Below are 15,445 nucleotides of genomic sequence, written 5' to 3' on the forward strand. Positions count from 1 at the left end.
CTATGATGCTGATCGTTCGTCTGTTAATTTGTGACTCAGAAGTTAACCTATAGCTCAGTCCTTACAAGTATGATATGCAGGAAGGGTTGATCAGACTTTTGAAAGAAATGGGAGAAAGAGCTGTGCTTTGATTTGGGACTAGGAGAGTTCTCTCAATAAGGCAGGCTAGGCTACAGTGGGGGAACTGTGGTTCAAACTGTTTTGGAATTCACTGTAGTATATTAGTACATTGTATGACCCATGTGGAGATACGCCAGTCAGGTGTTAGTGGAGGCTGAATTACCAGGCCAGGGGATGCCTAGATAACTTTGAAGGCCTGGAGCATTTACAAGACCATGAGCAAGTGCAGAACTGAAAGCAGAGGAAGCATCACCCAATGTTGGGGAATTCTAAAATGAGAGAAAGGGAAGTTGAGTTACTGGTTTTTGCCAGCCCTGGTGTGAATAGAATTGGAGGAGTGATTCTCTTGAAAGATAAAAAGAGCAAGTGAATAATAAGTGGGTGGTTGTAAGAGTGGGGGATAGTTGATCTAAGTATCTTGTTACCAAATGACCAACTGTTCCAGGAACTTAGATAAGTTGGGTGAATGAGAAGCTGGACAATTGGAAGGAGTTAGGAGATTGTACCTTGAGATAGATTGGTTTGTTATGGGAATAAAGTAGTAGGCAATCATTGGCAAATAGAGCAGAAAAATGAAGGAGGATGGTCAGATTGCAGTGGCAATGAGTGGAGGTATATATTTTGGGGGAAGAGTGACCTGTAATTTGTTGCTAGTTCCCATTTGATGCTTGTTTTGAGGCTGGGTGACTGAACTGTTGGACTCAAAATTGTTTCAGATAAACAACTGGTCCTTATGTAACAAGACCATGACCTACATTTGTGACCAAGATTGGTATGTATTACCAACTTGCTTCAGCAAACTTAGTTGGACAAGGGTGGTTTTGCTACCTCAGGTTTCAAATCCTGCACCAATCTTAATGCCAAGACAGTGTGGATGAAGGGACAGTGATCCTCAAAGAAACTAGTCTTGTTCAGAGCTGTGACTCATTTTATTTATTTGCAATATGTATAAGGTTGTCCATCTTATGCAAATTAACCATGGATGGCATACCATGATAAAAACCAATTTTAGAGGTTTTCTGGATCTCAGGAGGAGGCGTGCGCAGTGGTTGTCTTATGAGTGGCTTTATGTAACGTTGGGACAAGCTAGGGATTCTGCTAGGCATTGTTCATCTTACTGTTCGGTACATTCCTTGGCTTTCTGAAACTCATCACCGTTCTCATGTTTGCTTCTAATCTTTGGGAATTTCTTCTGTCCTTTTGTGGGGTTCTGGGAGACTACAAAAATTCATGACCCCACTCTCAGGCAACCTCTCCTTATCTACAGATTACAATAGGTTCCTTGGCCTCTTCTCCTCGTGTATCACTCTCCTCATTGCATTCTATCTGCATTGTAGCTCTCCATGTATAGTTGAAGATTGCTTGCTTGCTTGGTAATGTGCCAGCCACATGTATGTCTGTATATAGAAGTCTTGTATATAAACCACTGTTTGTAATGACAAAACCTCTGTATCCTGTATTTTGCTCCTGGGTTGTCTCAAAACAATAGTCACGCTGTAAATACTCTGACACACTGAAGGAGATAAAATGAATAAAAATAAGAGGAAACAATATGTGGCAAAACACTGAAAATGAACTCATCTGAACACAGATTTGAGCCTACATAAAAGTGATAACAGAAGCAAAGTGCTCTTACCTCTCTACCCTTATTGTATGTTACTGAGTATACTCCAGCAGCAGCTCTCTTTAAGGTGAGGTCCCAAAAGTGCTGTTCAAAAGTCAATTGGACTTTCTTGGTTTTTTTCTTTGAAAACTTTTCGCTTCTCATCTATTCTCCAGTTCTTGTATGAGAAGTGAAGCGTTTTCAAGGGGGGGAAAATCCAGCTGCCTTTTGAACAGCACTTTTGGGACAACCATGACTTGGATGACTTGAGAATCTCCATAGATGTGACTTGTTCAGTTTTATGAGAATTTTAGGGTTGTCCCAGGTTCCTGTGAGAAGAAGACATGGTAAAAGCTCTAATCCAGTGACTGGAAGCTATAAAGATTTGGATAAAAAGAAACAGGTTTAAATCTGGTCCCAGCAAAGGTAGGTTATTTTTTGTCCAGAAACTATGTAGCTCCAACTGCTCCAGGGGTTAATCTGGATGGAATGGCATTCTTCCTGAAGTAGCAGATCTATGGTTTGAAAGTTCTCCTAGACTCACCTTCATCTATTGTTTGACAGATATAGAGGTTGTGACTAGAGAAGCAGATGACCAGCTTTGGCTGAGTCCTAGCGTGGCATTTCTGGGGAAGTATTTTGTGATCTTCATTTCCTAGTTAAATTACTACAATGTCTCTACATAGGGTGCCTCAAAAGTTTATTTGAATTTGCATTAGCACAAGATCCTACAGCTGCATGCTAGCAGATAAGAGTTGCTATTTACATATAACACCTGTGCTGTGGGTGCTGCATTGGCTGCCAGTAGGTTTTCTGGTATAGACCTACAAAGTTCTATTTATCTTGGAATTTGACTACTTATATATCATATATAAGGGACGCGGTGGCTCAGAGGCTAGGACGCTGAGCTTGTCGATCAAAAGGTTGGCAGCTCAGCGGTTCGAATCCCTAGTGCTGCCGTGTAATGGGGTGAGCTCCCGTTACTTGTCCCAGCTTCTGCCAACCTAGCAGTTTGAAAGCACCTAAAAAATTCAAGTAGAAAAATAGGGACCACCTTTGGAGGGAAGGTAACAGTTTTCCGTGCGTCTTTGGCGTTTAGTCATCCTGGCCACATGACCACGGAGACGTCTTCGGACAGCGCTGACTCCTCAGCTTTGAAACAGAGATGAGCACCACCCCCTAGAGTCGGGACCGACTAGCACATATGTGCGAGGGGAACCTTTACCTTTATGTCAGCCTTATAAGGTAATCCAGACAGCACATTAAAACCATGAATATTAACACTACCTCTATTGTAAAGTTACAGTAACAGAATCTTGCAAGTCTGAAAATGATTTTATTTTTGCTTTCCAGAAACTATGCAGGGTCCCTTCTGAGACATTTTCTGCAATCCCATTCCAGCTTTGGACTCAGAACTCTCTTATCAGATCATTGATTAGACTGTGGATCTTCCTCCTGTCTCCCAAGATTATTCTCTCATTTCATTACATCACAGGAGCCTGTTCCTTTAGGTGGAAACTACCTAGCTGGTGTGTTTGTCTTAGATGGGCAGAACTGCAGCTTCCTCCCTCATGGGAAAGGAGTGAATGCTTTTATATGGTAGCACCCAGCAGGGGTGGGTTTCACTTACATTTGCCACTGATTTGCCCCATGCTCTTTCTGCATATTCACCTGGCGTCGAAAACGTGGCTAAATGGCACGACTTGGAGCTTGGATGGGCCCGGGCCCACCCGTGATCACCGCTACCAATTCGCCTGAACTGGCCTGAATTCGCCTGAATGGGCCATGGTAGCTCAGGCTGGTAAGAAGCCTGTTATTAGAACACAGCAGCCTGCAATTACTGCAGGTTCAAGCCCGGCCCAAGGTTGACTCAGCCTTCCATCCTTTATAAGGTAGGTAAAATGTGGACCCAGATTGTTGGGGGGGCAATAAGTTGACTTTGTAAATATACAAATAGAATGAGACTATTGCCTTATACACTGTAAGCCGCCCTGAGTCTTCGGAGAAGGGCGGGATATAAATGTAAATAAATAAATAAAAAAAACTGGCTGAATACCACCTCTGGCACCCACCCCTTTGAACAATCTCCTGTTAGAGATATAGATGGTTCCTTTGTGTCTGAGATTCAGGAAAACTTTAAAGAAGTTGTGCATAAAGGCTTACATATTGGAAAAAAGAACCTAAACACTAAGTTCAAGCTTGATGGACATTACCTTACTGATGAACCCCACCCTGTTAAAGATCTTGGAGTTTTCATATCAAATGATCTAAGTGCCAAAGCCCACTGTAACTAAATCGCAAAAAAGGCCTTAAAAGTTGTAAACCTAATCTTGCGTAGCTTCTTCTCCAAAAACACTACATTACTAACCAGAGCATATGAAACATTTGCTAGACCAATTCTTGAATACAGCTTGACTGTATTCCCATACCACATTTCTGAGATCAATACAATTGAACGTGTCCAGAAATATTTTACAAGAAGAGTTCTCCACTCCTCTGAATACAACAAAATACCTTATGCCACCAGACTTGAAATCCTGGGTTTAGAAAATTTAGAACTACGCTGCCTTTGACATTACCTGAGTTTAACTCATAGAATAATCTATTACAATGTCCTTCCTGTCAAAGACTACTTCAGCTTCAATTGCAACAACACACGAGCACACAATAGATTTAAGCTTAATGTTAACCGCTCCAATCTTGATTGCAGAAAATATGACTTCAGTAACAGAGTTGTTAATGCTTGGAATACACTACCTGACTCCGTTGTCTCTTCCCAAAATCCCCAAAGCTTTAACCAAAGACTATCTACTATTGACCTCACCCCATTCCTAAGAGGTCTGTAAGGGGCGTGCATAAGAGCACAAACGTGCCTACCGTTCTTGTCGTATTGTTTTCCTTCGTTATATCCAATTAATATAGTTATTACATACTCATATATATGCTTATGTGTTTTATAGGTGTTTCATGCTTATGCTTGTATATACTGTGTGATAAAAATAAATAAATAAATAAAATTAAATAAATTAAGGCATCATTTCTCTTTTGTTTTTCATGTTTTTTGAGCCACCCATCTCATGTGGAGGTTGGCATGTGGTCACTGGATACCTTTTTAGTTTAATTTCAATGTTATCATTGAAATGGGATTTGATTAATTTTAGGTATATTATATTGTATTTTTGTTTTGTATCTTAATTGTGCAGTACCATAAGACTGAAGAATCAAGTGGTATACAATATGGTGCACAGCTTATTTAATATCTTAGTCTACCATATTAAGCCATAATACTTGTTTAGGTGCTTGGGTATTTCATAAACAAGCACTATATTTGTTAATCTGGTATGTGAACCATGGGTGAAATGCTGCCGGTTCAGACTGGATCGCCCAATCCAGTAGCAATGGCGGCAGGTGGTTCAGAGAACCGGTAGCAAAAATCCCTGCCCCCCTCCCGCCCCAGCTGAGCCGCATGATCATCAGAAGATTTTTTGATACTTTTAAAAGCATTTTTTCTTCAGCTGAAAAATGCTTTTAAAAGTTAAAAAAAAAGCCTCTGATGATCGTGCGGCTCAGGTGGGATCGTCAGAACTCTTTAAAAGTATTTTTTCTACAACCTCTTCGGCCGAAGAGGTTGTAAAAAAAAAAGCTTTTAAAAGGCTCCTCTGGCGATCCCAGCTGAGTTGCTTGATTGCCAGAACCTTTTAAAAGCATTTTTTTACAACTTCTTCGGCCAAGGAGGTTGTAAAAAATGCTTTTAAAATGTTTTGGCCATCAGGCAACTCAGCTGGGATCGTCAGAACCCTTTAAAAGCTTTTTTTCCTCTGGCGATCCCAGCTCAGTTTCCTGATCATCACAGGCTTTTAAAAGCATTTTTTTACAACCTCTTCAGCCAAAGAGGTTGTGGAAAAAATGCTTTTAAAAGTAAAAAAAAAAAGTTAGCCATGCCCACCCAGTCACATTAGTAACGATAGTAACGAATTTTACATTTCACCCCGATGTGAACCCACTTTCAGTATTGATAGTAGTTTGTTAAAGTTTGTGAACTCCTTTGACTGTTTAATATTTGTGCATCAGTATGAACTAAAATGCGATCTGTTCTCCACACAAGACCTAAACTTAGATAAATAGAATCCAGTTAAATAAATGTACTAAAAACTTTATACCTGTTCTTTTGTTTATTGAGAATTATCCAAAGCTGCATATTTGTGTCTGTCAAATGTACGTGAACCTTTGTATTCAGTACAGTGATTGCTGTGCCCTCTTCATATTTTTCACACAACAGGTCTGAAGAACAGTCCTTGCACCTTCAAGGTGCTTTGGCAAATATGGCTGAAACTCTAGAAAGGGACCACTGCTAGCCAGTGTAGATAAAACTGAGCACCACGGACAAATTATTCAGTATTAACTAACCTCTTGTGTTTATAACTTGGACCAAAAGCCCTGCTAAGTGTTGCTTGTTTGCGTACTGATCAAAAAGCCTGAAAAATAGTGGCACTTGTATGTTGCTGTGAGTCAATCCATATTGACTCAATTAACTAGAGTGAAGAGAGAGGCAGGTGCTTATCCAGGTGCAGAGGGATTGCAGTTCCTTGTATTAATGCCCTGCCTGATGCTGTTTATTTGCATCGGTTCCCGCTCTATGATGTATTTTAAAGCAAAGAAAATGCCAGAGTGGGATTCCCGTAAACTCATGTAGACAGAGTGCCATCTGCTGACAAACAATCATTTCAAGGAAAAAGATCAAATGTATGAATTATTGCAATCTGCAATCAAACTGTGCCCCCACTTGCAAAAGGCAGTCACCTAGATGCATAACTTGAAGACTTTGTCTGATGTTATTTCTCTTTTCAATTTGGACAGCTCAAATACTTTTTCAAACGGGATGCCTTCAAAAAGATTGTTTTATGTTACTTACTTATTTAATTAATTAATAGATTTTCCATTGCTACCTTTACATGAAATAGTTAAAAATAAAATACTATAGAAATACTATAGAAAGCATATAAAAGAATTATCCATGAAATGAGTACCAGCACCATCAAAACAGAGAAGTTCAACTACTCTAATCCTAGGCCTGTGAGAAGAACCAGGTTTTAGGGGGCCATTTAAATAGGGTCAAAGTGGGGGCTATGCAAATCTTGGAGGCCTTTTTACAGAGGTAGAGTTGCAAAAGAGATTTCCTTGGCCCCATCAGCTGACATTGTCTATTTGATGGTATCCAAAGCTTGCTGACTGCATCATCATTCAGGAAGGACAGAAGCTATGGAAGACAGATAGCCATTCAAATAACCAGGCTATGCCATGAAGGGCTTTATAGCCAGTAACCATCACCTTGAATTGCACTGGGAAACCTATTGGTAACCAGTACAGTTCACAAACTAGAGGTGATGTGCACGTGCCATAGCACGCTCATAACGGTTGGTGTCACTGAGTTGTGGAAGAGTCATAGCTTCTGAGTGATTTTCAAGGGGAGCTCCATATAAAGCACATTGCAATAATTCAAATACATGATGAACAACTGTTCTAAGCCACCTGTTCCTCTGTGAGAGACATGGGTGGCTTTCAAATTTGATAAATACACAATAAATCACAGATGAATTTGTGTGAAGGCCTTCCTGGTCAGAGTTGCCACCCATTTCCTGAACAGGAACTATAAATCTATAAACACCCCAAATTGTACTAACAGAACATACTGTCACTCTAGCATCATAGGATATAGCAATCCAGTATCTACATGCAGAGTGAAACCATCAGTAAATACAATTTGGAATTGCTGTCTCTTTTCACAGTTCGTTTTAAGGCTTGGGGGCTTCTCCTTACTTACTTACCACATGTAATTGGAAATATGCCCCAGCAAATACTTTTTTTGTGCCATGTCCCCATTAATTGATTCTGTCTCTCCTAATAAGACATTTTGTCATGTTTGGTGGATGTGTAAAAAAAACCCAGAAAATGCTGGCTTCAGTACATGCACTAATTCAGAAGATTTTCAAGACTAATGTACAATTGAAACCAGAGACCTATATTTTGGGATTAATGGATAAGCAGCTAGAAAAAAAAGTAATGGAACTTTGTTTTTATATATAATAACTGCAACAAGATTATTATATGCTTGAAAGAGGAAAGGTTTGGGACTAGTTACAATGGAATAATAGTTGGTGGGAATGATGGAAGAAGCTAAATTGACTTCTTCGATTACAGAGAAGACAATATCTACAATATATTTTTGCTGACTGTAAACTTCTTACGGACTTTTTGCATGAAATGGAAAAAATGAACTTTCGATTTATGGTTTTGATAATTAGAAAATGTTAGATAATAGAAAAAAAGACAGCCTTTTTGTAACCATAGAGTAAAAGATAAATTTGTAATCACTTGTATTTGTTACACAGGAAATTGAACTTGCTTTCTATTTTTTTTTATACCTTCCCTTTGTTTCTCTTGGCCTTTTTTATTATGTATCAGTTTTTGTTAGTTTTTAATTTTCTTTTAAAAACTTTTAATAAAAATTATAGAAAAAATATTGGCTTTATCTCTTCTCATTCCCTGAATATAATATCCACACGTTACCTTTTGTACTAAAATCATCCTGTTTTTAAGCTTCATAGAGAAGCTGGCATTAAAAATAATTAAAATTGCGAGCCACACATATCCAAATGAATGGAGAATTAAATAAAAGGTAGATTTTTTTAATAAAAAAAGACTGAGATCATGCTTGATCCCAGTCAAAAATACTCACTGGGAAACCTAGGTGGCTGCCAGTGTCCCCAGGTATGTAGGAAGAATTCCACAAATGCCAGGCCCATTATAAGTTTCACTGAACTCATTTGGGTTTCTTGCAGAACTGCATGATTCAGACAGCAATTTGTACAAACAGATGGAAAACATGGGGGAGAATAGAAAATACCTTCATTTCACTGTCAGTTGGCTACAGTTTTATAAATCAGAGATCATATTTTAACAATAAAAGAGTTGAAAGGGACCTTGGAGGTCATCTAGTCCAACCCCCTGCTCACACAGGAGACCTGTATTAGGGATTCGAACCACCGAACTGCCGACCTTTCTGATTGACAAGCTCAGTGTCTTAGCCACTGACTTCCAACAGGAGCACGGGGCAACAATGAAGATGAGATTATTTCCTTCCTTCCTTCCTTCCTTCCTCCCTCCCTCCCTTGGCAACTGGCTCACATTTATGGCCATTTGCAACATCCCATACAGTGGTTTTTTTTTTTTTTGGCAATTTCCATTGGTTTGATTATGTTTGATTACCTAAGAATAAGTGACAGGAATTTTGTGAAATTTAGAAATCTGATGGTCTTCTGTGCAGACAGATAGGACAGGATGAGGACGAATATAATTTATGTTCTTGCTTATTTTGTGGTTTTATTCACAGGAAATTTGCCCCCATTTAAAATTGAATGCATTCCTCAGGATTGGGCAATAAAAGATTCTCTCCCTCTAATATAAACTTAATGAAATAAATATGAATAAACTATTATTTGGAACTCCTGTTTGGTTGGATCATCCATTTAGGATAGAATAACAGAGTTAGAAGGGACCTTAGAGGTCTTGTAGTCCAACCCCCCCAACAACTTCCAGTGTTGGAGCATTTACAACTTCTGGAGGCAAGTTGTTCCACTGATTAATTGTTCTAACTGTCAGGAACTTCTCTTTAATTCTAAGTTGCTTCTCCTTGATTAGTTTCCACCTATTGCTTCTTGCCTGCCCTCAGGTGTTTTGGAAAATAGCTTGACTCCCTCCTCTTTGTAGCTCCCCTGAGATATTGGAACACTCCTATCATGTCAACTCTGGTCCTTCTTTTATCAAACTAGACATACCCAGTTTCAGCAAGTATTCTTTATATGTTTTAGTCTCCAGTCCCCTAATCATCTTTGTTGCTCTTCTCTGCACTCTTTCTAGAGTCTCCATATCTTTTTTACATTGTGGCAACCAAAACTGTATGCAGTATTCCAAGTGTGGCCTTACCAAGCCATTTTAAAGTGGTAATAACACTTCACATGATCTTGATTCTATCCCTCTGTTTATGCAGCCTAGAACTCTGTTAGCTTTTTTGGCAGCTGGAGCACACAGCTGGCTCATATTTAAATGATTGCCCACTAGGACTCCAAGATCCCTTTCACAGTTACTACTACGGAGCAGCTCTCAATTGAGATTGGCAGGGGAGGTTTTCTGAGAGAGGTATTGATAACTCTTAGACTTATATACCACTTCATGGTGCTTTACAGCCCTCTGCAAGCAGTTTACAAAGTCAGCATCTTGCCCCCAACAATCTGGGTCCTCATTTTACCCACCTTGGAAGGATGGAAGGCCGAGTCAACCTTGAGACGGTCAGGATTGAATTCCTGACTGTGGGCAGAGTTTGCCTGCAATATTGTATTCGAAGCTCTGCATACCACAAGTAATAGGAGGAAATTCCAGGACAGGGATTTCATATGGCCTTCAAGTCCAGCTGGCCCCAGTTGGGATGTAGCCACTCATGGGAACCTAGCAACTGTCTGTAGAAGGACTATAGAGATCTCTCTTAGTTAACCTACTATGGTTAGAACCAGAACTAGGATCTAAAGTGTATCTTCAGAAATCTCTCTGGTAATGCTACAAGCAAGCAGCATTGTTATGGTTGGTTCATATGGGTAGGGAAGGAATATATCCAGAACTGAAATTACAGAATTGCACAATGCAAACCATAAGAAGACAAGAAATAATTCATGTGGTCATCCAAACAGAAAGCACATGTAGAAGGATAAAGGAGCCCAATTTTGACTTTCGTAACATATGGCCAAACCATGGTGCCTTTTGAGTTGAAGTGGGTGGAGCAGAGGGGTGTGTGAAGAAAACCCCACCTTTGTCCAAACTCTGCCAAAGAATTGAGATCAAAAGAGGGGCCGAGCCTTCAGTTGTAAACTCAGCTTTAAATATGTGTGTTCATAGTTTGCAGAAGATCCTGCAAACATTGTAAAATCGTTCTAGGAAAAATACTGTTCATTAGTGCTTGTGGAAAAAAACAAATAAAAAGTCAGCAACATGAATGGAGATCTTTTCCAAGTAAGTCCACTATATTAAGAGGTTTTATGAAGGTATTTAAATGTTATAAATAAACACTAACATGTATTTTTAAATAATTCATAATGTTGCAGTTACTAGTTATGCAACTGACACTAACTTTCAATTTTATGCCTCCAACAGCAAGGTAATTATAGGCAGATACAAGTCATTATCTTTCTATTCTTGCATAATAACTGGCTCCTAAATGCATAAATGCTGAATCTGACAATCTTATGTCTACTTTTATTATTTTATTTTATTTTTTATTTTATTTTATATATTTCTATTGTTATGGAACAGGGAAAGGGGGAATAAACTTGCAGGCATAGCATTTTTTCCGCATAGATTTTCCTATGAATAATTTGTATTACGATAAATGTATGGTTACTTGAGCTACTGTGGAGAAAGTTATGTATTTATGAGAATGTTTCCAGAAACAAATAAATAAGATGTTGGTTTTGCACACAGTTATATAAGTGTATGTTAAGTCTGACCTACATAGTTTCTATCTATAAATTGAGATTTAAAATACATGTTCATGTTAAGTAACTGCAGTTAAACACCATTCTAATATCTCATGCAGCTTTCTTAGAATCTGGAGATAAATCCTGGTGAATGATATTTTTGATAACTTATGTGATAGATAGAAATATGCTGATCACAGACACCAAAAGTTATCTACAATTAGAAACCTCAGATCCTTGAATTTGTGAACAAAGGAATTTGGGAAAGGAAAATAAGTCATCCAATTTTTTATGACAATGTTTCATTTCTTTCCCCAGTATAAGCAAGTATCCTCAAATGTATTTGCTTATCACCAATGGTTGATCATATCTGAAATCTGGTGAATGCCTGCCTCAGTGTAATAGGAAAGTTAGACCAGTGATTATAACAAGTTGTTTTTAACTCTTAATGAACACATAGATTTTTTTCCATGACAAATTATCTTTAACTTGGACTTTCAGGTTTTCCAAAGGTTCACTGATCATTATGGTAACTGAGCCCATGCAGCTTGTTACTGGATATCTTCTTTTCTTTCTTTCTGTCTTCCCTAGCATTTCAACATTTCCCAAAAATTTAGGTCTTCACATACTGATTATCTGTGTCTCAAGTGAGAACTCTGGATTGAATTGTTTGATGATCATTTGTTTTCTTGGCTGTCCACAATATTCTCAAGAGTCTTCTCCAACAGCAAGTTCGAAGGCTTCAATAGTCTTCCCACTGTCCTCCTTCAAATTCAACTTTTGTTTTCATAATGTATCACAGGGAATATTGTACTTCGCATAAGTCTGGTCTTTGGAGTTATAAGCTAGATAGACCAATATTTATTTAACAGTTGGATGCATTTGAAAGCAGAGAATCCACTGAAGGTGCTTCAGCCTTTTCCTATGTATGTAGACTATGGAAACAAATGGCAGATTTGTCTTTCAATTGCATAAAGCTGTCCCTATTTCAGAGGATTCCTTCAGCTCGGATCATCTCTGAACTGAAATGTTTAATATTAATGGACTTTTAGCTGTTGCTGTTTCTTATTCTTCAAACAGTTTAGGAGTTCCATGGCTTTTTCGGATGGGTCTCTAGCAAATTGCTATGGCTTCTTTTTAAAAAGCTGCTTTTCCATATTAAGCAAAGTGTATTTTTTCCCTCCTTTTGTAACAAACATTTACTGGAAACAGACATTTCTGTTTACCAAGAGCCACTGACTGGTTCTAGCTGAACCTTTGTCTGACATTTAATAAATACTTCTCACGAGCTTCACAGGCTTGTTCTGGGCCAGTGGATTAATGTCACAAATGATATGCACTGGAACAAGTATAGGCTATTTAACAAGAAGTTCTCTTGTCTCAGACTCAACACGTAGAGCTTAAGACACTGAAGAAATAGCAGCAAGAAAGACTGGCAATGCTAATAAAACTGAGAAGAAGGTAGACATCAGATTTGTTTTTTATGAAAGCTTCTAATCATTGCTGTAAAAACTTAATTAGCCAAATTTAAGAACAGAGGAACATTTTGCAAATACAGAAATTCAATCCATTGCTTCACAACACTCTTCTTCCATTTCAACCAACATATAGTCTGGGCCAATATATAGACAGAAACATATGAAGAACGGTTGCAGGTACTGGGTATAGCTAGTCTAGAGAAAAGAAGGACTAGGGAGGAGGACGTGACATCAGTGTTCCAATATTTGGGGGGCTGTCATAAAGAAGAGGGGATCAACTTATTTTCCAGAGCATCTGAAGGCAAGACAAGAAACAATGGATGGAAACCAATCAAAGAGAAAAAACCTGGAATTAAGAAGAAATTTCCTAACAGTGAGGACAATTTACCAGTGGAACAGCTTGCCTTCAGAAGTTGTGGGTGCTTCATCACTCGAGTTTTTAAAGAAAAGACTGGACAACCATCTGTTTGAAATGGTATAGGGTCTCCTGCTTGAGTAGGGGGTTGGACTAGAAGACCTCCAGTTCCTTCCAGCTCTATTCTGATTGACTACGCAATTCACATTTTATGAAGCTCGCTGCTGTAGAGGCTACCCCCCTCATCCTAAAGGAAACAAGCCAATGGCAAGAACTGTCATTTTAAACAAGTTTAACCTTTACAACCTTTTCCCCACTGTCTGTTTATATGTGAACTAAGGTGGATGTGAGTTGTAAAACAACTTGGAAAAATAGGGTGTAAAACAGCTAGCCAGATTCAATTTTAGAAGTTAGAGTTGATAGTTTCCAGACACCAAAGCCTTGTAAATAATTTCATATTTATTATATAGGAATCCAGGTACATTGAGGAGAACACTTCCCAGAAAGACGCAATCTCTCTGATTTTTTCCCTTAAAGAAGAAGTTGGAGCCTTGGCTAAAGTCCTTCGCATATTTGAGGTACGTATTTTACAACAGCAGTTGTAGGAAGCAAAATCCCACCAAGGCTGCAAAATGACAATCCAAACATCATAGATGCAGTTCCCAGATATTATCGCCTTTGTGGTTAAGCTCAGATGACATCCCAAAGTTGTCACCTCCCAAACCTGCCTGTGTTAAGAAGTCTGGCTGTTACTCTTTTGTTCTTTTGCTCCTACAGTATTCTATGATATTGGCCATTTGGCAAGAGAAAATGGTGAGAAATTGCAGAAAGCATCAACTCAAAATAAACTGGATTAATAAACTGGATTAATGGTTTACCAAAATCTGTTATCCAATTTCCCTCAGCCATTCTTCACCTGCAAAAAATACTTGTATCTTTTTTGTCTATCACACTAATTTCTTTAGGGCAGCATAATTCAGTTATGACTCTGCACTTGTTGGCTGAAAAGCTGACAGTTTAGGTTCAAGATCCGAGTGCAACGCAATGGGGTGAGGTCCCGTCCTCACCCCAGCTCCTGCCAACCTAGCAATTTGAAAGCATGCAAATGAGAGTATATAAATAGTTACCACTTTGAAGGGAAGGTAACAGTGCTCAGTGATGACATGACCAAATATTTTTGGACAGTACTGGCTCAATGGCCTTGAAACAGAAATGAGCACAGCTGCCTATTTGGCCATGACTCCTTTACCTCTCTTTCTCTCTTTTTACTAATTTCTTTAGATTATTTTTACAGTGTTTCTTCTAAACATATCTCACTGTTATAAGATGGAAGTGCTGTTAGTTCTTCTTCAGTAATTATCACTCTATGGCTTCACTGCCTGTTTTGCTAATTTGAAAATGGCATCTCCTGCATTTTCTTTTGTTCTCTAATATAACCTAAGGAGAGATAACATCGCTGGAACACTGGGCTGGGGGAATGAGCTCAAAGCTACAGGAGAATCAGTTATGTATTTCTGTTTATCACCACAATATTTGACATAGTGATATATTTACAAGATGGATTCATTAAAATTTCATCCTGGAGAAAAATCTATATGGATAAGAGTTGACATTGACTTGATGACACATCATCATCATCATCATCATCACCATCACCATCACCATCAATCTTCATCTTCACCATCTAGTTGATCTGATCTTACATGGTGCAAACAAGCATCCTGATGATGTTTTTATTTATTTATTTATTTTATTTATTTGATTTATTTGATTTTTATACCGCCCTTCTCCCCAAGGACTCAGGGCGGTGTACAGGCAAGATAAAACATACAATGTACAAGTTAAAATGCATTTAAAAAACTTATTTTAAAATTAGCCTGAAAAAATTAAAATATGCCGTGAACTAAAAACCCCATTTAAAATTAATCAAATTTACAAAATTTAAGATTAAAATTCAATTCAAGCCAGCCCCGCGCGAATAAAAAGGTGTGTCTTCAGTTCGCGACGAAATGTCCGAAGGTCAGGTATTTGGCGTAAGCTTGGGGGAAGTTCGTTCCAGAGTGTGGGAGCCCCCACAGAGAAGGCCCTTCCCCTGGGGGCCGCCAGCCGACATTGTTTGGCGGACGGCACCCTGAGAAGTCCCTCTCTGTGAGAGCGTACGGGACGGTGGGAGGCATGTGGTAACAGCAGGCGGTCCCGTAAGTACCCAGGCCCTAAGCCATGGAGCGCTTTAAAGGTTGTAACCAACACCTTAAAGTGCACTCGAAAGGCCACAGGTAGCCAGTGCAGTCTGCGCAAGAGCGGTATTACATGGGAGCTACGCGTAGCTCCTTCTATCACCCGCGCAGCTGCATTCTGGACTAAC

At 38.9% G+C, this 15,445-nt stretch overlaps 1 protein-coding gene across 1 annotated transcript in view; it reads left to right on the forward strand.

Annotated features, from left to right (window-relative positions):
* The first annotated feature begins 10,618 nt into the window (after nt 1-10,618).
* The window catches only part of PAH (phenylalanine hydroxylase), a 56,620-nt gene continuing 51,793 nt past the window's right edge, over nt 10,619-15,445 (forward strand). Inside the window, exons 1-2 of the mRNA XM_058191427.1 lie at nt 10,619-10,783; nt 13,551-13,658. Coding sequence (XP_058047410.1) covers nt 10,763-10,783; nt 13,551-13,658 — 129 coding nt within the window. The 5' untranslated portion in view covers nt 10,619-10,762. The remainder of the gene's footprint in view (nt 10,784-13,550; nt 13,659-15,445) is intronic.

Source organism: Ahaetulla prasina, chromosome 7, assembly GCF_028640845.1.
Source record: "Ahaetulla prasina isolate Xishuangbanna chromosome 7, ASM2864084v1, whole genome shotgun sequence".
Classification (NCBI taxonomy): domain Eukaryota; kingdom Metazoa; phylum Chordata; class Lepidosauria; order Squamata; family Colubridae; genus Ahaetulla; species Ahaetulla prasina.